The 24,020-nt window shown below is 42.0% G+C and overlaps 1 protein-coding gene across 1 annotated transcript in view; it reads left to right on the top strand.

Moving 5' to 3' along the window:
* The first annotated feature begins 315 nt into the window (after positions 1-315).
* Positions 316-24,020, top strand: part of RS1 (retinoschisin 1) — a 103,655-nt gene continuing 79,950 nt past the window's right edge. Inside the window, exon 1 of the mRNA XM_078656152.1 lies at positions 316-369. Coding sequence (XP_078512278.1) covers positions 345-369 — 25 coding nt within the window. The 5' untranslated portion in view covers positions 316-344. The remainder of the gene's footprint in view (positions 370-24,020) is intronic.

Raw genomic sequence — 24,020 nt, 5'->3', positions numbered from 1 at the left:
GCCCTGTCTGCAGCAATGAGCATTCATAATTAGCCCAGCTGCTGCCGCCGGCCGGTTAACACGGCAATCACGTGACATGGTGAGGTCACGTGATTGCAACAGACACTGTATTCGTAACTCGGAGAGCGCGGCAGGGTGAGTGTAGTAGTATTTTTCTTTCATTTGCCACTGCCCGCCACTCTGCATTCATTATTTTGTCAATGGTGCCCCCTCACCAGCGTTCACTGGACAGATCACTCATGACAAGAGGCAGGAGCAGATTGCGTAGTGTGGTATATATTCATGATCCTGCCGTATTAGGGGTCAGTTACTCGGGCCGAGCTGCTGCCTGCAACTGTGAGATCATGTACCAGCCTGCCTCAAATCCAAGTAAGCAAGTGCAACATTAAACATTACTTATAACATGTGAACTCGTAAAACGATCAGTTCAGTGCTCTTAATAAAATGTAACGTTTGTCAGAGCTAAAGAAATTAAGAGGAACACCTGCTCATAATTTCGGTAGTGGAGTCTGCGCCTCGGATACATTCAGTACCCCAGCGACCGATGATGTGTGCTTTCCAGTGATGAGACTCAATCTGGAAAACAGTTTTCATCGCCTTCTTTCCCCCCCCCCCTCCTCCTCCCCCCTTATAGCAGTAATTTTGTTATTCTGCTCATGAGGTGAGCAAGTGGCACATTGCGCCGGTTTTGCAACACATAATCTGACCCTACTACAATAACTCCTGTTGCTAAAATTTAGAGAAACCTTCTTTTGTTTGCAATGGTGCGGCGCGCACTGCCAATGAGTGGTGCATATCTGAGTCCTCGTTTTGTTTAACAGTATGGTCAGCTTAGAAGGGCACTTGGTGCTTCAGTTTCTGATTATTTCCAACAGTTTAAACATCTTCTTTGAGAGTTGTGTTGCTCAAATGGGTGCAATTGCTGTTATTTATATGTTTTCCTAGTCTTCCTTGCTTGATTTTGTTTGCGATAAAGTGTCACACATAGTCCTTGAAATGTCACTCATAATTTCACTGGAATTATGAAAATGTCACACATAGCAATCTGAAACCTTGGCAGCTATGTAAAGCGGCGATAATTTTAACGCCGTTCTTGATAATATGCCCCATGGTCTTGTATTTCTCCCTTTCTATCCTAAGACTCACCATGTATTACGTCTCTTTATCTCTCATATGTGAATCTTTTTTTTTCTCAGCTCTAGATAGTCGCTGTCCGCTTGCTCCTCAGAAGTTCCCTTAGCAGTCTTTATGTTATGCTGAATTTGCAATATTTATTCCACTCAATATTTGTTTTTCACTTCCGTGACGCGCGATAGGCTTGGTCCGTGATATATAAAATCATGAACAAATAAATGAAATAAAAAATCATGCCCACGTGGTGGTAATTGTACATTGTTATTCTCATCCGATTCGCCAGGTCCCACCTTCACCAGGGGTTCAGGTCATTGTTTCAGTATTGCCAATGTCAAGCTTTCTTTAGTTCGTTTTAGCGTTTTATCAAATACTGAAAGGCTATGTTTCAATATTACATATTCTTGCTGTAGTTCGGCTTGCTAGCATAGAACGGGTGGTTCGTTAGAAAAGCAGCAGCTTGAATTTAAATTAGCAAATGCCACCATCTACTGGTGACGGACGAGAACTACCAAGCTTAAACGTTTTCTTTGAAGCGCACGTATGGTATTTCGATATATTTTTTATTTTACACATGTGTAATAAACAAATATCATTTGCATGCATCTCAAAATGAAAGGGTGCAGGAGTGATGGGCCGTTAAATCTCAGATGATTTTGTAGTATAAATGTACTATTTGCAGTGCTATTTTAAGGGGGTATGGGGACAGGACAAGAAATATTTTGATTTTCATTTAAATTATAATATACACACAGGAGGCTGGACTGGGGAAACTTCCAGGCACTTAGAGAAAAAAAATAGCACACGCTGCCACAGAGGTCTGTGGGGTGGGCTGGGGTCGATTCTTTCACTTTCGCTTTGTCAGCAGTGTGGAAGCCGGTTTTTTGTAGTCTAGGAGGGGTTGGCTGGGTAGTGACTCGGGTGGGGATAGGAGCCTCGAGTCAAGTGGTTAGTGACGGAGGCGTGGGAAGGTATGGCGGTACAAAGTAGCGCCTGGAGTCTGATGGGTAGTGGGTGGGGGGGGGTAGAGGGGGGACGACGACTGGTAGTTACAGGTGAAAACAGTTAGATAGTTATGGAGGTGGAGGATGGGAGAAGTGTCTAGCTTGTGGACAGGGGCATAGGAGGCAGATGGATAGTGTAAAAGGTGGGCCAGAGGTGTGAGTGAGGGAAAACAGCTACAACGGGATACCTTTACAACGAAGAGTAAAGTGGGTAAAGGCTGGTGTGTGTGGGCAGTGGCATGGGCGCACGTTGGTAGTTGCTAAGGTGGGGGCGGCAGCATAGAGGGCAGGTAGGTGCCAAGTGGCAGGGCTGGGTATTTTGAGCAAGGAGGGAGGGCGGCTGTCTATATCGGGTGCCTGTCACTAGGGGCAGAGCTCAGATTTTTTTTCTTTTTTTCTCAGAGATGATGTGTCATTCAGCCAATGTGGGAATCCAGCTTTGGCAGTAGAGTGACACTGCTGAACACCCTTCCACTCCCTGTCACTTTACCGGTTCCTATCACACTCCCTAACGCTGTGACACCCCCATTCCCTCTCTCACTCTTAACCCCTGTCACACTCTCAGTCCCATTCACCCTCCCCGTTCTTCTCAAACTCCCAGGCCCTGCTACTCTCCACATCCCTGTCACTTTTTTAAACCCTGTCAACTCCCCCATCCCTGTCACCCCTTTAACTCCTGTCATCCTTTTCATCCATGTCACTCTCCTCACTATGTCACCCTGCCAATCCATGTCACCCTCCCCATTCACATCTCACTCCCAATACCTGTCAGACTCCAGTTCTCTCTCACAGTCCATCCCCAACCCTTGTCACTTTACCAGTCCCTGCTACCATGGCGGTCACAGTCACACTCCAGAGCCAACCACAGTCACATCTCTGCAACCCTACCCACCCTTGTACCCTCCTAAACCCTGTCACACTCCAGCTCCCTTTCGAATTCTATTCCCTGTCACTTACAAAACTCAATCAGGGATCTATAGCATCTTAGGCAGGTACAAGCTCGTCTGGTCTGATGAGGTTCGCTCCTGACATAATTATGGCAATGCTTGGCATGTTGCTGGCATTCTTAGTGACACTTTGCTGAGAGATGCATGGATGTGCCACAGTTTTCCATTTGTTCTTGGAAAGATTAAACCCCAAATTCCACTAGCGATGATAGGGTTTGCTTGTCACAAAATGAACATATTGAACTATATCATGAGTGTCCCTTCAGGGCTTGTACTTTGTTAGCAAATTTGGGTATATATTATGTTTTTAAATGTACTATTTGGGTCCATTTTTACATTATTTTTCTGGCCCCTAGATCCCTCCTGTGAATTCCAGCAAAGCAGCGTTCGGTTCACCACATTATTGTTACACTTTTCCAGCCAGCACAGTTAGCTGCTGCCCTTAATGTCACTGCCATTTTGAATGTTTAACAGCCATGACAGACTGTGACTCCCCTCAATGAACACGTGGACAGCTCTGGCATAAACATAACATGTGTATTTGTAAAGCGCACGTTCACCCGTAGGTATCTTGAGGCTGAATAACAGATGTTTATTGTTGCCCAACTCAATGGTACTCATTTTATCGACCTCAGATAGATGAAATGCTGAGTGGATCTGCCGGGATTTGAACCTGTGACAATGAGGTTGAACATAGGCCCCCTCAGTAGAGGGATTAGTCCACTGTCCACCAGACCCTACCTCTACTTCTGCCACTCTGCTGTACATGACGTGCAAGCCTTACAGTTTAAGGGAAGGAAATATTCCCTCCGAATAGAGCTCTGGCTTTGCAAATGGGACACCGAGGGGAATATTACCAAGGCAGGCAAAATGAAATTATCGCCCCTTTTGCGGCCATTTTCGGCCGCAATGCGGCGATAATTTTATCGCCATATTAGCAAGCTGTCGCTAACATCAGTTAGCGACAGCTTTTAGGTGATAGCGAGTGGTTTGGGGCCCGCTTTGCATGTCAGTGATATTTATCGCTAATGACATGCAAAGTGGGCGTACCCAACCTGTTAGCGACTGAAAACGGTTGCTAACATCGCTATCGCCTATTATCAAAAAAATTTGTGCTAAGCATGAATATTGCTGAAAACTAACGCCTGCTCAGACCAGTTCTTAGCCTGTATATCCAATGGGAGGTGGATATTCAGGCTAAGTCCCTGTTAGCGATAATGCCTGAATATCGCTGGATTTCCAGCGATATTCACACATTTTGCCGCTATCGCCGGATACTTTATCGCTTTGGAGATAAACGTTGCTAATAGCACGTTATCTCTGCGAATAAATCCGGCGATGCGCGGCGATAAAAAAAATTACGCTAAGCTTATTTAGCGATAAATATCGCTAGTTGTTGATAATATGCCCCCAAGTTCGAATCACAGGCTTGGTTCAATATCCTGTGATTCTCAACAAATAACAATCTCCTGTGCATAAAATAATGTGTAACGTAGTCTGGTTCTGTTGTAAAGTGCTCTAATGCCATCAGGCCTAATTTGCGCAATATATATAAAAACATAGCAAAAAAAGCCAAAACAAGCTATGAATTAATGTCTACAAAAGATTTCAAATTTGGGAAAATATTCTATGGCACTTTACATTAACCTCGGGACAAAGTGTAGGTAATTCTTGGTCATAAAACAGACGTTACACTGAACATTTTACAGAACTAAAAGCTACCCTCACCATTGGTAAGCAAGGAACGCCCTTCTAGAATTGAAACCAAAAATAAGAATGGAATAGTGGTGCATACGATGAAGACAAGATTAAGCATAAGGAGAATAGTGAGACAAAAAGTGAGAAATGGGGAAACCTTTCTAATATTAGTTGGAAAAAAGAATGTAAGAGCAACAGTAGGATTTGTGCAGTCTTGTTTGGACACAAGCAGCATTGTGTACCTCTTGTCCTTGTTCTTCTTTCCCCTACTTGCTTCTTACCATGACTTTAGCAATCTTAGCACCAGGATACCATGTAGTGTAGTTCCTATTATCCCAATAGGCTCTGCGCATTGGAATAATACCTTCAATAGTATAGGCCTAGACCAGACGTTAACTAGGTCTTCTATTGTCGATATTAGACTTAAAGTTTTGGGTTTGCCAGCTAGCTCAGAGTTCACTAGAAACTTTCTCGAATAGGCAAGGAGGAGTTGAACCTCCCTGGATAGACAAGAAGGGATTTAGTTTCTGACAACCATAGAACATGACAACTTTGCTCTCCCCTAATCAAGAGTGTATCTCTAGAGTCGTGTGAAAACAAAAGACAACTTATTTTACTCAGTCAGTACGTGCATTCTTAGTTTCACCAGATTGTAGAGAAAAGGAAGAGACGGGCGTGTTCAATAAAAGATGTTATTTATTGATCAGTCTCTTTTCTCGTACAAGAGAAATGGATCGATATTATCGCAATACTTGTGGTTAAGTAAAGTGCATACAATAAAAGCAGGATTATGAAATAATACTGTAAAAGCATTGATATGGTTTCTAAGCCATATGCTAGTTAAAATGGATAAAATAGATACATACATATATACATTTGACTAATCGTACTCAACTGGTGCTTCTAACTACGCCTACCCCGGTGTACCTGACCTAAGCCTAATACGTGGGCGGGAATAGAAAGTAGCAGTTTAAGTTAAGTTTGTTTTGCCAAGTGACTGACTCAAGAATTCTCTGCAAGGGGTTATTCAGTTCTGTACCTGAGATCTAGGATGGTTGAGGGATGGTATCTCTCGTCTTTGGTCTCGATATTCCAGGCTGCCTGCAAGGGCTGCTTGGAAGCGCCGGAGCTGGATTTCTCAGCAGGAGAAAGCAGCGTCTCGTTCTCAGCGCGTCAGGAAGGCGGGGCAGCGCCAGCGGGGTCCGCTCTGTGCTGGCCTCTTTGGCAAGTCTCGCTGCTCCGATCTCGTCACCACCGCGTGTCTTTGCTTAAGGCAATATCGGTAATATTTATACCTGTAAGGTGCCGAGATTGACGTAAGGATGGACATAGATACGTCAATAAGGATGTCATACGAACTGGTCGTTAGCACATTCTTTTGCTGAGGTTCTCGGTGAAATCAAAACAATGGCCGCAGGGATTTTCCCAGGTTGTCATAGGTTTGATTTGTTTTGAGAACTCCGTATGCCTTATCAGGGGCTGGAGGAATATTGCTTGCCTAATTAGATGGCAAGCGTTATGACCTAATCAGATAGCGCGTTCCTGTGCCGTGGTGTGGTTTAATCAGATAACGGTTTCTGCATCATGGGATGGCTGCTAGTTAATTGTTAACCAGAACAGGGTCAGGAACATGGGGAATCGATACAGAACCTATAGGAATACATCACACACACTCCACGCTAACTATGGCCATATTTACGAATCTAGGCATAGTAAAACATACTGTAGAGTATCGTGTATACCTTACCACCCCAAAATACATATAATGCATTTCGAAATTATGTAATATACGGGAAAAAAAATAGTCACATGTACTATATGCACTCAAGCTATAGAACAATGCTAAATTAATCACGCATATGTATACATTATTATTAATCGAATATGAGAATTACACATGAAATGGCTCTTAATACAGAAGAAAAAGTTCGAGACCATTTCATCACAGATCAAAATATTTATGAACATACCAGCGAGCAGCTAATGTCTATGAATTTACTAAAAATAGAAATTTAGTTCTCTAAGAATAGTTTCTACTTTAAGCAGAAGATAAGTGTCCCGAAAAATTGTAAAAATATTTTGGGGCTACTGAAAAATTGCTGTCCGTGAACTGGAGGGAAAATTGTTCATGCTACTTTATTATTAAAGTTGAAGGCCAAATTCAGGGTGTTGGGAACGCCGTGTGCTAGCTTGCTCAAAAGTCGTGATTTCTGCTCTGGAGAGAACATCATATCATTGAGACTGTCGAAAAAGCTGTCAACAGCTTCCTGTGAAAGTTCCACTAACTCGGAAAAAGATGTAACCATGCATTCATGTGCATGATTGTCTCCATTGACGTTTTGATTAGTATTGCTGACAGAAGGTCGTACCTGATCGATGCTGCTTTCATCTTGAACTTCACTACCCCTCAATCGTAGTGGTGAAGTTTCCACGAATGCCGTCATCAGGATTGGCAGCCGTTGAGGGCAGCACAATGCATGAGCCGTTACCGGACCCAACAAAGATTCTGCATCCATTGGCGCATCCGATTGTAGCGTCAGACAGGTGTCCAACACGCATTCTTCTCCGCACAGCATGCACCTTAATACAGGTAAAACACATCGATGCCACATTGGTCGAAATGAAAGAAACCAAGTCATGTTTGGGTCTCTAAGCCGGGATAGTCCCAGGATTTCTGATATCCGGGCCCGGTATCCAATGGTTCGGATTGTTTCTTCCCTTGTCGCAGGTGTTTTGTCTGTGACATGGTTTGCCATAACGAAATATAAGGACCAAGAATAGGATTCCTGCAATTAGTCCCAAAATGAGGGGAAGTCCGCCAAAAATCGAATGGACAAAGTCGGGAAAAATACCCAGTATGGCTTTGAATGGTGTTAATGCCCCTGAAAACAATGTCTTAAATACATTTGAGACTCCACTGGTAGCAGAAATATTTAAGATTTCATTCAGGATTTCTGTGAAATATATGGGGGAATTAGTTGATAACAATGAGTGAATCTCTGCAGTCGTCCTTGCGACTAGGAGATCATACGTTTCTTTTGATGACGTGAACCTGGTCGGCGTCTGAAGAAGCACTGTTTTCATTCTGCTTAAAGTATCAATTCGAATAGAAGTAATTTTCAAGTTGGGCCATGTCCTTGCCTCCCTGTCTGGAAAGGAGCTGGGGAACAATAAGCGTCCACAGCACATGACCTTCGCAGTCGTAGTTACGAGATAAGGAACCCCGGGCAGTAAACTACAACATCTGCGATCCACAATTAGAATGTAACTCCCGTTATAGAGTCTTTTAAAGAATGGTTCTATCTGTGTTGCAGGTGTGCCTAGCTGGTGACATGAAAGGTTATTTGAGTTCCCTTCACAGGCTCCATGCAAACTAATTCCATTAAACAGAAGTGTACCGCTTAGTGACATTGCACAATTATTGCCACTAAGAAACACTTTCTGTCCTTTATTACTGACACATGCATGTGAATAGGGCAAGTTCCATGTTGACTTAATGTACCCTTTTCCCAATTTTTCGTACATGCCAGCCTGTATATATTTTTGGCAGTATTGAAACCTGAAAGTAGATTTTGGAATATTAATTATCCCATGTATTATCCATTCAATGACAGGTCGTTCTGACATTGTCAATGGTAATCTCTCGAGTTTCTCAATGCTCAGGATTGTATAATCAGCACCCTTCTGTGCCATACTGATTTGTTTATCAGTAAGGTTAAAGATATTGAATAGTGACGTTGTGTTGATTAAACGCCAAGGCACATAGCCTGAACGCAGATTTTGTAACGTCCAGCCAAGCTGTACAATAGAACGCAATTGAGACTGACCGTGTTGTAACAACAGTAAGTCTTGCGATATTATGTCGATTGCTGAAGACACAATGCTGTCCAATGAAAAGATTCTGGAGGACAGAGTCATTAACCCATTGTCCACTACAGAAAGTGATTTTTCCAAATTAATACGGTCAATTTCCCGTATACTTTCTGCTGTCTCAATTTGAGTTATCTTCCAGGCCTCGTTGTAAGCTGCATATATAGAGGCTGCTATGAAGCGTTTTTGACGCTGTTTGCGCGGTCCCATAATGAAATCACGCAAGTCAGCACCATCAGTAAGTAAAGTTAGGTGTTGCTTAATTTCTGCCAGTGTGGAAGTTTGTAGCCATTGAAGGCAGAGTTTGCCCACACTGTAGGTGGTAATGATCCCTGGGTGTTGTCTTTGGGAATATCTAGGGTCTGGCCTGGTCAATGTGAACCCCTGTGTTTTGTTCAGGAATCTGTCTTGACAGTTATTAGTATCTGTGGGCCAGATTAACCATTGTTTCCAATCAGGATGTGTTCTGTTTTGGTTTAATACATAGTTTACGTCTATCTCTTCATCTGTAGAGCTATTGCTGTTCATTGTTGGCTTTGGAATAGACGGTTTGTTTAAGTCTTTGATTTTGGCTAGGCCAAGACAGGTAGTTTGTTGAACAGTGTCATTCAAAAATATAATTTGTTCTGGGATCATGCAGGCTCTAAACAATGATTCTATACCTTGTACTTGCCATTCTTTTGTACCCCAAACACTTTTTACTTCAACATTTTTGTCCCAATAATCAAAACCAAATGTATTCATTTGTTCAAAAAACGAGTCCGAATATATCAATTTCGTGTTTGTAAGCATGGTTTTTGTTCCTGTCTTATTTGACAATTTGAAATAAAATGTTTCAGCATTACTTGTGTTGAACCCTGAAAAATATGAATATTTGTCATAAAAGGTTCTTGAGCTTCCTTTTGGAGGGGTTGCACAATGTTCCCATTGATTATAATTTAAAACATTTCTAGGTTGTGCCGATTTATGTAGAAAATGGTTACCATAGTGGTTGTAACAGTACATACTATCATAATTAGACGAACCCTGCAAATAATCATGTTTGGTAAATTTAGCAGACATCACTAGGTCAGACATCATATCATTAATACTCTCAAAGTCCCAATCATCAGCAAATGAGCTTGGTTTTACAAAGTCACCCAACAAGATCTTGATTTGGTGTGGATATTTCAGGATTTCAACCGGACCATAAATTTCATAGTCAGTATTGTCCCATGCTACCCCACCCGGTATAGGATTGGCTGTGAATTTGACTGAAGAAAGTTATCTTTTCTCGACGTGTGAAGACGTGTGTGGCTTGAGGATCAAGTTGATTTTCTGGCTTGCTGTGTCCATTTTAGCATATTTTCCCTCAATGAAGCGTCCCAAGCATAGTACCATGATCAGCCAAAGTATGAGGATAAATACACCAAAGGCCACCCAAAATTCAATCCATGGATAAATCAGATAGGTTTCTTTCAGTTGTTTCAAAAGTTCCTTAGCTTTATCTTTAAAGGTTTTTGTTGATGCCTGTGTCTTTGATTCACTGAGGTCTTCAGAGGAATCATTGAAGTTTATGAAGTAGCCGGATGCTGTTCTGTCAATTGTTCCAATTGCTTCAGGATTACTGTTTCTTGCGGCTTCAGCATATTCTTTGTTACTTCATTGTAGGTTGATGTGTCTCTACTAAATGTTTTTATTTGGGTTTTTAGAGGTCTGAGTTCCAATGCATTGTTGCATAGTCCTTGTTGTTGTTCTGTAGGCGTTTCGAATGTGATTAGCCTCTTAGTTAGGACCTCTGTATTTGTAGCAAACCTTGGTGTTCTACTACTTATCGGGAGTCCACTTGGCCTACTGTTTGTTATCGGCCACATGATTGTGGTTTTACCAGGTCGATGGATACAACTCGGTTCTCCTTTTTACCAGCAAGCGGCGGTAGTACTACTGATCTTGTCCCGTTGATACACAAGACAGGAACTGCTTTTCTGTAAGAAGGCCCAAATTCCTTCTTTACCGCGATCTTTTCTCTGACTAGATCCCCGACTTTTGGAATCCAGACAGGTCTTGCTGGGACAGGTGGTGTTTCTTCAGTGGTTGTTGGCTGCTGTTTCAACTTTATGTTGCTCAGGTCTTTTCTTGTTTCGTTTAAGTCCTGCAAAATAGCCAAACGATCTTTGATATCAAAGCTTTTTTCTTTCACCACTGAAGTCTGACTGTCAAGATCTAAGACCATCATCCTAGTCCCAAACAACAATTCGTACGGACTGAATCCCTTCAGAGAATTTCTTGGCAGGTTGTTTAGACTACGTTGGACACTTATTAGATGTTTGACCCACCCAGCTCCCGAACCTAATATCCTTTCTGTTATAGATAGCTTTATGCCTTGGTTTTTTCTTTACACCATCCCGTATCCCTCAGGAAGGAAGTGAGAAGAATCCCGCTGTGTTATGCTCATTTGGCCATGCTTCCCCACAGGCTTGAGGGCTAAAGTGAAAACATTGGTCAAACGTAGCATGTTCCTAGCGTATATGCCATTTAGACTCGCAAATCTTTTTATAACAGTCCCGACGTCAGCCGAGTGCTGGGGTCTACATTATAAGTGGAAACTAGTCTTTGTTTGTTAATTGGACGCATTATTTACACTGGTCTTATTGATTATTGTTTAGCCCTTCTTGAGTGAAACGCCATGGTATTACACCGTTTCTCTCGCCGCTGCGATCTCTGTTGCAGTCCGGGCATTTTTTTTACAAAAATGTGATGCTGCAGGCTCATGCCTGGCCACCAGTACACTGATTGTAGTTCTTCCAGAGAATCTTTTAGTTTGAGATGACTAAGACCCTCACCTATATGTGCGTCTACAATTAACAAATTTCTCCTGTCCATGTTTGGAATTACTCTATCCCCCACTCCAGGGATTCGAGCAAAAGGGACGGAGTTTGCATCGATTATGTATGTATAATTGAGTGGATAGTTGATCGGTAGCGCTGAGCAGTCGCCTTTTGATGACGTTTTCACCGCCAGCACTGTTTCACCGTCAATGTATTTCACTGTACGCTTTTTTCTAGCTACGGAAACCGGTTTACTTGCTACCGTTGTGGCTGTCTCAGCCAATGAATTCCCTGCAACGTGAACGCCATCACGCTGATGACTCAGTGAGTGTGTCACGTGAGTCTTTGGTAGTTCTTTCTGTAACAGAACTATTTGTTCCCAAAGAAGTTTTTGCTTTATTGTTGCACCTGTGTCATCTTTGTAACCGTTTTGAATCCATGTCTGCAAATCGTTGTTATATGATTTGACGCAGTAATATGAATCGGACACTATAAGTGTCGGGAATTCGCGATCTGCATTATCTAGCGCCATTTTCAATGCTATTATTTCAGTCTGTTCTTCTGAATTAGTTTCTACTGAGTGTGTTTTTGTTAGCAGAGGTCTCAGTTTTCCTCCGCGCCACACTTCTTTTGTAATCTCACATGTGGGGTTGTATGCTTGTTCTCCCCAAACGGAGGGTTGAGCATGTCCGTCTGTATAGATTACACAAGCGTACTGTCGTAATGGCAGAATGTCGATTGGCAGAGGGAATGTTCTTTCATATTCTAGATTTTTTAATTCTTTTAATTCTGGATCAAAGTAGTATTTTACTCTGTCCGTTGTAATTGAATTCACCCATTGTATCCATTCAGGATTCAATGCTGTTGTTGGTAAATTACACTGTGTTGTTAATGCCTCAAAGGCTGATTCTGCTGTTCTGACTGTGATACGTCTACCGTCAGCTTTATCTTTTTCTCTAGCTATTGCCGTTTGAACCGCATGAACAATGTTTTCTTTAATGCTGAACTTCTTTTCAGCTTCTGTGTACAAGTGTGTTTTGAATGCAATCGGTACCTTTTCTCCCTCATTAGAGGTCAGGTATGTGAATCCGCATCTTCCTGGGACGACTCGAATCACAAGATTGCGTGTGTTATCACGTGTTTCTAATTTTGTTTTAATTAACATGTCTGTTTGTAACGATCTCAAAATTTCTGTGTGTATTTGAGTCCAATTGATTCTTTTAAAATCTGGTTTTATTAGATCATAAAGGGGTTTTACCCTTTCTGCGTAATTTGCAATGTATGTTCTTCCGAAATTTAGGAAGCCTAGAATTGACTGTAGGTTTTTTAGTGTTCTTGGTGCTTGGAGTACGGCACATTTCTCTAGGAAATTGTCAGCCAGGCTTTTGCCTTCACTTGATAATTCATATCCTAAGAACAGGACTGTTAGATGGGCAATTCTAGATTTTTTAAAGTTGAATTTGTAACCCTCTGCTGTGAACCCAAGTATTATGGTGTTCACTCTCTTCAAGTGAGTATCCAAGTCATCATCTGTTAGGTATATGTCGTCGACATAAGATAATGCTTCGTCATCATAGGTTTGTAGTAACTCTGTTACTCTCGCTGAGAATATTCCTGGGCTATTCTTGTACCCCTGGGGTAACCGACAGAATTAGCGCCATTTATTGAGAACGCGGACAAGTATCTGCTCTCTGGTGCTATATTTTGACAAAAGAATCCATTAGAGATGTCTAATGTTGTTTTGTATTTTTTGCGCACTATGTTATTCATTAGTGCAGCACTATGCGAGTTTTGCACTGCAAAAGTTTTGCAACATGAGTTAAGGTGTCTGTAATCCAAAACTAGACGATATGAATTGTCTGGTTTGGAGACCGGAAACAAAGGGTTGTTCATTTGTGAGGTGCAAGTTTCAATCACCCCCTGGTATTCTAGTTGATCTAGGATTTCTTTTACCTGTTTTTTAGCTTCTTGCTTGATTGGATACTGTCTCTGTGCAGTAGGTTGTGATTTTAACTGGATTTTGTGAGGAGGAGAGTCCTCATCCCATCCTACATGATTTTTATATAAAGCAGGAGCTTGAGCTACTGCCCATTTTCTAGCAAGTGTGTATTTTTTATGAATTGGAATATTATTTGAGAAGGCAGGCATAATTATTTCTTCGCCATGTGGGCACTCCCTGACAAACTCTGGTGGCCAGTCTTTTTCAGCTAGAAGGATGTCATAGCCCTTGGAGAGATTATCCCAAAATAGGCCCCTTATTTTTCTAGTCTTATCCCCTTCTATACGTAAAGTTATTTCATATATTTTGTGAGGTTTGCTAACGCTGGTGTCTGCAGTTTCCACTTGAAGGTATTCATTCGTGTCGACTGTCTCCAGATGATTCATAAGGACTTTGCGAGCTATGCTCACTTCTGCTGCGCTGTCTAGCATTGTCTGAGCCCATTCTCCGTTTTTCAGTTGTGTCCTCAGTATTCTCGGCATTGTTGATTACCTTAATACTGGCTACCTTCTTTTTTGGAAATTGTAATTTCTTATTTAGATGAGCAGGTTCCTTGTCTTTGGACTTGACGTGCTCTTCCCTGTGTTCTGATCGTCCTCTTCTTTCCAATTTCTGCGAGGAAGTCTGAAAAGATTGAGAGGGACGTGTATCAATTTCTTGATATCTATCAGGCTTCTTTATATTATCCCTATTTCTAAGATTGTATTTTTTCCCAGAGGGCTCACTTTGGGGAGACCTGCGTACTTGGTTCGGAGATCTTTCTCTCCGCCGAGGAGACCTTCCTCTGGACTGGAATTTCTTTTCTTTAGGATTGGATTGTTTGTTTCCATCCCAGCTCTTTTTTTGTGTTGTTAAATTATTTTAAAAAAATACTTTTTCAGGACTTTCAATCAGTTGGGGTTTTACTGGTATTCCACCTAAACTATCTCTACCTAGTTCCTCATAGGATTTTTCTATAATTCTGGCAATTTCAGCTGGTTGGTCTACTATACCTGTCTCTTTTAACCTTTGGCGGATCGCCACATTTGCTGCTTCTCCCTTTATGTTGGCTAATAGTATTGCCGAGACCTGCTTGAAGTCTTTTAGTAATTTCATACCGAGAGTTAAAGCGGGTTCTGGACCGTATTCATCTTGAATTTGTTTTAGCACATCTGGTATTACCGAGATGGATGGAACACCATGCGTTTTTGTGTAAATGGAAGCAAAGACTGTACCCCAAGTGTCACAGTCCTCCACGTGTGGTGCGATTCCCATTGGAAGACAGATAGTCAGAATCCTGTGTTTTTCTAACGGGGTGGTGTCGGGAAACACCGCCTCTATTTGGGTGATTTTTTGTGCTAACCAGAATGGTATTTGTTCCCGTTTAGCTGGTACTTTACCTAGGCAGGACTGTATGTTCTGTGGTGTAATTTTATTTGTGTTCCCCTGATGAGGGGTCAGCTGTGGAATTTTAATTGCTGGTTGGATTGTTGAAGTCCGCATTACATATTGGACTAATTGTCTATGTACTTTTATTAATTGTTTTAGTTGTATTAAAAGATCTGCTGCAGACATTCTTTCGATGTCTGGATGTGGTGTGTATCCGGCTAGGACCGGCCATGTTGCTCCTGGTCTACCTAATGGACCGAGCCTGGTGATGTGATTATTATGTTTTAGGGTGCCATTAAACAAGAGCAGGTGCTCTTGGAATTTAAGTGGTACTTCCACCTCCTCGAAAGGAGTGTACTCATTAGGAGGTTCCTCTGTTTTGTAATAGTGAAAGTGCTTTGTTACAGCGTTTGCTGCTGGAAAGTGTATCCATGAATAGAATACCTCTGTCTGCCGATATTCGTGTGCCTCTATTACGAATATGACTGTGCCACCTCTAGGTGTCAGTCCATTTTCTATAAGTTTTAAAGTTACAGATTTTCTTATGTTGACCGGGATCAGTATTATATCCGGGTCTGCTTCTTGCATAGTATTATCAGCTGCTACGAGTTCAGCTGCCATTCTAGCTGCCTCTCTTTCTCCTTCACTGTCTGACATTGTACTGTCCAGAAGGTTATTCCGTTTGTTTGCAGATCAGGTTTCTTATGGAAACAAAGGTTAGATGCACAATATTTTGGAACAGTGTATCCTTCAACGTTGACTAAACCAAGAACCATACATAGGAGTTTCCTCCTGCGAGGTTTGGCGGATATGACCTTTCACCCACTCCAGACGTCTTTGGAGTATTTATGGGAAAAAAGGGGGTCTGAGTGAAAAAGCACGACTGAGTTACTCTAATGTCTTGCGTTAGTTTTATCGCCTTTCCAAACGTTGGGCGCCATGTGGTGTAGTTCCTATTATCCCAATAGGCTCTGCGCATTGGAATAATACCTTCAATAGTATAGGCCTAGACCAGACGTTAACTAGGTCTTCTATTGTCGATATTAGACTTAAAGTTTTGGGTTTGCCAGCTAGCTCAGAGTTCACTAGAAACTTTCTCGAATAGGCAAGGAGGAGTTGAACCTCTCTGGATAGACAAGAAGGGATTTAGTTTCTGACAACCATAGAACATGACAACTTTGCTCTCCCCTAATCAAGAGTGTATCTCTAGAGTCGTGTGAAAACAAAAGACAACTTATTTTACTCAGTCAGTACGTGCATTCTTAGTTTCACCAGATTGTAGAGAAAAGGAAGAGACGGGCGTGTTCAATAAAAGATGTTATTTATTGATCAGTCTCTTTTCTCGTACAAGAGAAATGGATCGATATTATCGCAATACTTGTGGTTAAGTAAAGTGCATACAATAAAAGCAGAATTATGAAATAATACTGTAAAAGCATTGATATGGTTTCTAAGCCATATGCTAGTTAAAATGGATAAAATAGATACATACATATATACATTTGACTAATCGTACTCAACTGGTGCTTCTAACTACGCCTACCCCGGTGTACCTGACCTAAGCCTAATACGTGGGCGGGAATAGAAAGTAGCAGTTTAAGTTAAGTTTGTTTTGCCAAGTGACTGACTCAAGAATTCTCTGCAAGGGGTTATTCAGTTCTGTACCTGAGATCTAGGATGGTTGAGGGATGGTATCTCTCGTCTTTGGTCTCGATATTCCAGGCTGCCTGCAAGGGCTGCTTGGAAGCGCCGGAGCTGGATTTCTCGGCAGGAGAAAGCAGCGTCTCGTTCTCAGCGCGTCAGGAAGGCGGGGCAGCGCCAGCGGGGTCCGCTCTGTGCTGGCCTCTTCGGCAAGTCTCGCTGCTCCGATCTCGTCACCACCACGTCTCTTTGCTTAAGGCAATATCGGTAATATTTATACCTGTAAGGTGCCGAGATTGACGTAAGGATGGACATAGATACGTCAATAAGGATGTCATACGAACTGGTCGTTAGCACATTCTTTTGCTGAAGTTCTCGGTGAAATCAAAACAATGGCCGCAGGGATTTTCCCAGGTTGTCATAGGTTTGATTTGTTTTGAGAACTCCGTATGCCTTATCAGGGGCTGGAGGAATATTGCTTGCCTAATTAGATGACAAGCGTTATGACCTAATCAGATAACGCGTTCCTGTGCCGTGGTGTGGCTTAATCAGATAACGGTTTCTGCATCATGGGATGGCTGCTAGTTAATTGTTAACCAGAACAGGGTCAGGAACAGGGGGATCGATACAGAACCTATAGGAATACATCACAACCATTCCGGTCACAGTGCACTCTATAAATACATCAAACAAATACAAGTGTGGAAAGGGAGCCCAATCAAAAGATTAAGGGTGTATCATCTGACCAGGGTCAAACTGGAGCTCTAACACTGAGTCATAGGAACTGCCTTACACTGCAGAGCATCATCATCCTCATCTTCCTCACCGTTTTCCCTCTTGTTGCCTGGTGGTAACCTTGATCGTCCTTGTGCGACGAATGTGTACTATCTGACCCAAAGGAGACTGTGCAAATCCTTCGGCAAATAAGTCAGGAACCACCTTAGGGCTGAATGCTGTTCCAGCCTTGGATGGCAGTGTCCCCTATTCCAAAGGTGGATCTAAAAATGTCTACCTGGATGTGCAAATTCTATATGATCCAGAAAAGAGCCTAGAAGGGTGGCCAGGACAAACTTGTGGACTTGGAAGGACCGCTAATGAAGATTTTAGGCCTTATTCACTAAGGAAATTATTGGTCTGAACATTCCGGCAGAATGGGCCTAGTGCCCTGAATGCCTGCTGGGGAATGCCAGTTGTGTCCTCTCTACAGAAACATGTAGATCCATTGTCATAAGACTGGACCCTAATCTGGGTGACATTTCATCAACCACAAGGACTCCTCTTTGGGGATCGTTTTATAAAGAAGCTTGTGAGTTTCATAACTAATTTCACTCTTACACACAATGGATACCATTTTTAAAGATAGCTGTAAGCCCTCACTTATTTCCAGGGCCGACATGGCTGCGGGCAGCTGTTCCTAAGTGCAACACTCCCAGTGCTTTAATAAAGGCAAACATTGTGGTGGGTGGACTTAAAACAAATATGCCACCTTTTCTCCTCCAGAGAAAAGAGGCCAAGGTCATTTCCTGAGCAATGGTAGAGGAGGTTCTATCCAGACCGATCAGGTATGTTTAGAGGGGACAGAACAAAGCAATTCTTAGCAAGTTGGAGACTATAACATGAGACATTTGCTTTCTCCAGAAGACAGGAGATTTTCATCTGGAATTTTATGGCACCACCAAGCAGGCATTGTAGTCCTACTATATCTACTTTGCTCACTAACAGACATGGAGGCAGTTCTATTTTTGAAGGAAGAGCTGTTCGAAGAGTTCAGATGTCATCTAGATTGGTTCATACATAAAGTTTCTAATGAAACACAAGGACAAGGGATTCAGAATGGTGATAAACCTGAAAGAACTACATTCCTGGATTCTACATCAACATTCCAGAATGGAAGAAGCTCACTTTTGAAGGGATCTTTTTCAGAAAGACTGGGTGTTCCGACTGAACCTCAAAGACACTTTAATTTTTATTCCGATGTTTCAACTTTATTCCAGGTTCCTTCAGTTGGTTTGAAGCTATGACACCTAAGAATGTTATGCTATTAATTTTGGACTTTCATCTGTCTCTGTGCTTATCCAAGATGACAGGACCAGTGGCCGAATAAATAATTTAAGACCTTGGGGATGAGTCTGATCATCTAGTAAGAAGGCATGATATTCATGGTCCAGGTTTGTCAATCTCGGATAGCCCAGGTATTTCAGGATATAGAAAGCCTTCAGAGCTTGGGATTTCTGGTCAACATCTCTAAGACAGAATTTGGCCAGCCAAAAGAACCGATTTTCTGGGTATCAAGATAGACTTGGACCTATAGTCCGATTACAAGTTTGGCAGTCTTCAAGCTGGCCGCCATGCCACTGTAAAGTCCATGCCGTGCAGGAACAGGGGGCGCATACAGACGGAGGAGAATCACCATGTGACCCCCTACATGTACCCCCAAGCCCAGAGGTTACAGGGGGTTCTGTAGTGCCCCCTTAGTTTCCTCACTCACCGTCACCCTTTTCATGGCAGGCTCACCACCATGAAAAGGGTTACAGTGAGGAAACTTGTAATATGCTTGGCAGTGCCACAGCGGCATGGCCAGCATATTGCCGCCACACACCACTACAACACGGATCTTTTGGCAGTTCGACCGTCAAACTTGTAATAAGGAAGTTGGACTGGCGGTGCCCGCACTGACACCACGGGTTCGGTGGTCCATCAACGCCCAACTCGTAATTAGGCCCTTTGTGACTTTCCACTTTACAAAACTGAAAATTCAGACTGTCAGTAAGGCGATTCACAAAACTCTCAACAACAATAGCATTTCCCTAAGACAATTGGCAAGGTTAGTAGGCCCCATCTAGTCTTCCATTCAGGGGATCATCTGGGCCCTCTTCGTTATCATGCCATACAAAGATACAAAAAATCATCTGCCTTCAGAAAGCCTTTCCTACAAGGATATGATTGAACTTCTAAAGGAGAGCAGACAGGAGTTTTATTGTGAACACATGGAAGCGTGGAAAGGCGGAGCGATCTTCAGGTCATTGCAGATTCAATTATTGAGTCTGATGGTAGTACATTGGGCAGTAGGATCAGATGTAGAGCTTTGGTCCAACCTGGAACATCAACTCCATATAAATTGTTTGGATTTGCCAGCAGGAGCCTAAGTGGTGAAACGTTGGATGAAAAGGAGATTACAACATTGGAATGTTGGAAGCTCCATTGAAGACAATAGAGTGCTCTGGGCTTCTAATGGCTGGTTAAAGCCCAGAGCTACAACATTCCAATGTTTTTCGTTCACAGCTGTTGCAGTGAACAAAGGCCTCGTGGAGCCTGAGATGATTTAAATCCCCTCGGGTTCCCTGAGGTCTTTGTTATCTTTGTTAGAACATTTTGCCCTCTAGTGGTAAAATGTTCTAATAACATTATAGCCTGCTGTAGCTGGGCTTTTTCCAGCTATTAAAGGCCCGCTCTCTTCGGCTCTAGCCTTTAACGCTGGAGTGGGTTTTTAATGGCCAGAATAGTCCACTACAGTGGGCTACAAGGCTATCATAGAATGCCATATTCTTCTGAAAATGGTCAATGTATTCACTGTCTGCTGCAACAGGCTGGAAAGACAAAGACCAAAATTCTGGCTAACTAGGCAAAGGATTTCTTTATAAACTGTGTAGAACATGATCTGTCAATGACGGGTGAATACCTTGCCAGCAAAACTAATATAGTAGCAGCCTGGAACTCCAGAAAAGCGGTAGATTCCAGTGATCGTGGATTGGATCTACAATTCTTCCAATAACTAATGTAATATAACACCATGCAGAATAATGTGTCTGCCTCCAAATTGAAGTGTCAACTGGATTTGTTTTACAGTTGGCACCCAAATCAAGAGGCAATAGTCACAGATGCTTTTTTTTTAGAATTGGCAGGTAGAACTCCATGTGTTTTCCCTTTTCATCATGATGCAGAGAATAACACGAGTGTGTGAGACACAGTGGGTAGAAATGGTACTAGTGTCTCACTTGAGAGGGCACAGTTCAAGCTCTTAAAGTATTAAAGTTATCATTTGCATCTCTGGTCTGACTCCCACAATTTGATCAAATCTGAAGGATCCAAAAGTATTTTTTACCATCTGATTACTTAAATTCAGCTTCACCTGTTGGCTTGGAAAATCTCTTTGACAATGGCAAATCCCAGGTCTTTTGTAATTACCTTTTATATTTGAAGGCTTTAAACTCTTGAATACTACATTCTTTTAGCATATGTATTCGTGAAATAACATTCATACTGATATAACAGAAATATATCACCTGAATCTTGAGAAGATCATTCATTTATCCCACTTGATGCTTAATCTATAATGCTTCACACAGCCAACGCATAGTTTGCCTATTCTGGCGCGGAGGCCTAAGACTTTCTCAAGGCTTAATCTTTATATGGTTATGGTGAACCATACAACTAAGCAGTTGCAAGGTAACTTGTTCCCAATACCTAGCTGCTTATATTTTTCTGGATGCAGTCCTTCTGCTGATCTGATTGGCTGATCATCTCTGTCTGACTTGGAAGATACAGTCCTCCACAGTTTCCCCATCACTAGCCTTTGTCTCTCTTTTTGTGTACTCTCTGTTATTTTACTCAATTTGTCTGGCCCTCAAGCGTGAGTCATGACATTAGGGCATATGGCTTCACCTCGGGCCATTTGAATCCACATGGTCATTATCTACCTAAAAGAGAACCCTCGCTTTTGGATAATTTCACATAATGATGGATTCTTTTTTATCTTGGGAAATCAACCCCATTCGGATGCATGAAGTCAGCAATTGTGGTTAGCATGGTTTTATTTTTGTTATTTTGGGGCACTGGTGAACTTAGCTTAGTATTTTGTAGAATGATTACTTCTAAATCATTTTTAAAAATGTCTTTAATTGTTGTCCAATTTATTATGTTCATATAAACGGATCGAATCGTATTAAATTGAATTGAATACAATTGAATTGAATTGATATGAATTAAATTGATTGGGCAATTTTTCTGCTACAGACTTTTGTCAGAATGCACTAGCCTGATTTCTGGACCCAACAGGACCACTGAAAGCTTCTGAACGTCTCTGTGTCCACAGCCAATCAAAAACAGTAGAAATATAGCTGTAGACCTGCAAAAGGTGAATGGTACAAGAGAGACAACAGAGACACTGGATATCACAAACCTGACTCATTACTCTGTTGGGCACTTATAGCTGATAGGTCATAGTGGGAATATATGACGTAATCCCGCATACCATCAGTCCGCATACCATCAGTCCGCAAAAAAAATCCCGCATGTATTATTAGGCCGCAAATTAAAATAACGAAAACTTTTAGAACGAATATGCCTTTAGCACGCATGCCTTTACAACGTAAAGGCATGCATGTTAAAGGTATACTCGTTGTAAAAGTTGTAAAGGTAAGTAAAAGTACACTACCCTACCCTACCCTACACTCTAATGTAATACCCAGCACGACCCCCAACACTACCATAAAGCACTTTACTACCCTACACAAACACTACAACAGTACCTTAATACACTACCCCCAGCATGACCCTACACAAACACTACAATACTAAACTAAACCACTACACCCCCTAAACCCTAAAACACTACCCCCAGCATGACCCTACACTACAACACTACCCAAACCCTAAACCACTACACCCCAGCATGACCCTACACTACACAAACACTACAACACTACCCTAAACCCTAAAACACTACCCCTGCATGACCCTACACTACAACACTACCCAAAACCCTAAAACACTACACACCAGCATGACCCTACACTACGCAAACACTACAACACTACCCTAAACCCTAAAACACTACCCCTGCATGACCCTACACTACAACACTACCCAAAACCCTAAAACACTACACACCAGCATGACCCTACACTACGCAAACACTACAACACTACCCTAAACGCTAAAACACTATCCCCAGCATGACCCTACACTACACAAACACTACAACACTTCCCTAAACCCTAAAACACTACCCCCAGCATGACCCTACACTACGCAAACACTACAACACTACCCAAAACCCTAAAACACTACCCCCAGCATGACCCTACACTACGCAAACACTACAACACTACCCTAAACCCTAAAACACTACCCCCAGCATGACCCTACACTACGCAAACACTACAACACAACCCTAAACCCTAAAACACTACCCCCAGCATGACCCTACACTACGCAAACGCTACAACACTACCCTAAACCCTAAAACACTACCCCCAGCATGACCCTACACTACGCAAACACTACAACACTACCCTAAACCCTAAAACACTACCCCCAGCATGACCCTACACTACACAAACACTACAACACTACCCTAAACCCTAAGACACTACCCCCAGCATGACCCTACACTACGCAAACACTACAACACTACCCTAAACCCTAAAACACTACCCCCAGCATGACCCTACACTACGCAAACACTACAACACTACCCTAAACCCTAAAACACTACCCCCAGCATGACCCTACACTACGCAAACACTACAACACTACCCTAAACCCTAAAACACTACCACCAGCATGACCCTACACTACGCAAACACTACAACACTACCCTAAACCCTAAAACACTACCCCCAGCATGACCCTACACTACACAAACACTACAACACTACCCTAAACCCTAAGACACTACCCCCAGCATGACCCTACACTACGCAAACACTACAACACTACCCTAAACCCTAAAACACTACCCCCAGCATGACCCTACACTACGCAAACACTACAACACTACCCTAAACCCTAAAACACTACCCCCAGCATGACCCTACACTAAACAACCACCACAACTCTACACTACACTAACACAACACTACACTACACAACACTACACTACACAATCACTAACCCACGAAAAAATCAACACAAACACACTTACCTCTCTCGTCATCGTGGTTTTCACAACGCAAATGCATTTACCATACATGCCTTTAGAACGTAATTCGTTGTAAAGGCATGTGTGATAAATGCACATGCGTTTTGAAAAAAATGCGGGAAAATTGCTGCAAACCCATAGTGGATCTCTATAGACAAGACTAATATCTTTATTGTCTTTTCACAGAACCAAATCATCTAACATTTACTGAACTAAATACATACCGTCAGCATATCTCTCTGACTCAAACTCTTTGGAACTGATTCAGAAACATAAATTAAATTTTTGGGTAACTTTCACTTTAGAGTAAGTTTTCTGCTTTTTGCTTATTCACAAAATCCAAGTGTAATTTGCTACAAGGGAAAAACAGTAGTAAGTGCAGCTCCACACATGGTCAACCACTGGTACTGCAAGACCCTCCCATAGAAAATAACAGAGGTAGGGATTTACAATAAAAGCCTATAGAAAAGAATGTTAAATTACATTAAATTATTTAAATTAGTTGTACATCTAATTAAATAATATGTCATTAAAAATATATGCAAAAAATAATGAATTCATGATACAAAATCTTTTTTTTATTTAGCTGGGAATTCATTTTTTTAACCTAAACTTCAGAAAAATAAATATAAT

This window comes from Lissotriton helveticus, chromosome 8 (genome assembly GCF_964261635.1).
Source record: "Lissotriton helveticus chromosome 8, aLisHel1.1, whole genome shotgun sequence".
NCBI classification, from domain to species: domain Eukaryota; kingdom Metazoa; phylum Chordata; class Amphibia; order Caudata; family Salamandridae; genus Lissotriton; species Lissotriton helveticus.
The sequence above is the reverse complement of the archived record's forward strand: the minus strand, read 5'-3'. Positions and strand labels throughout refer to the sequence as shown.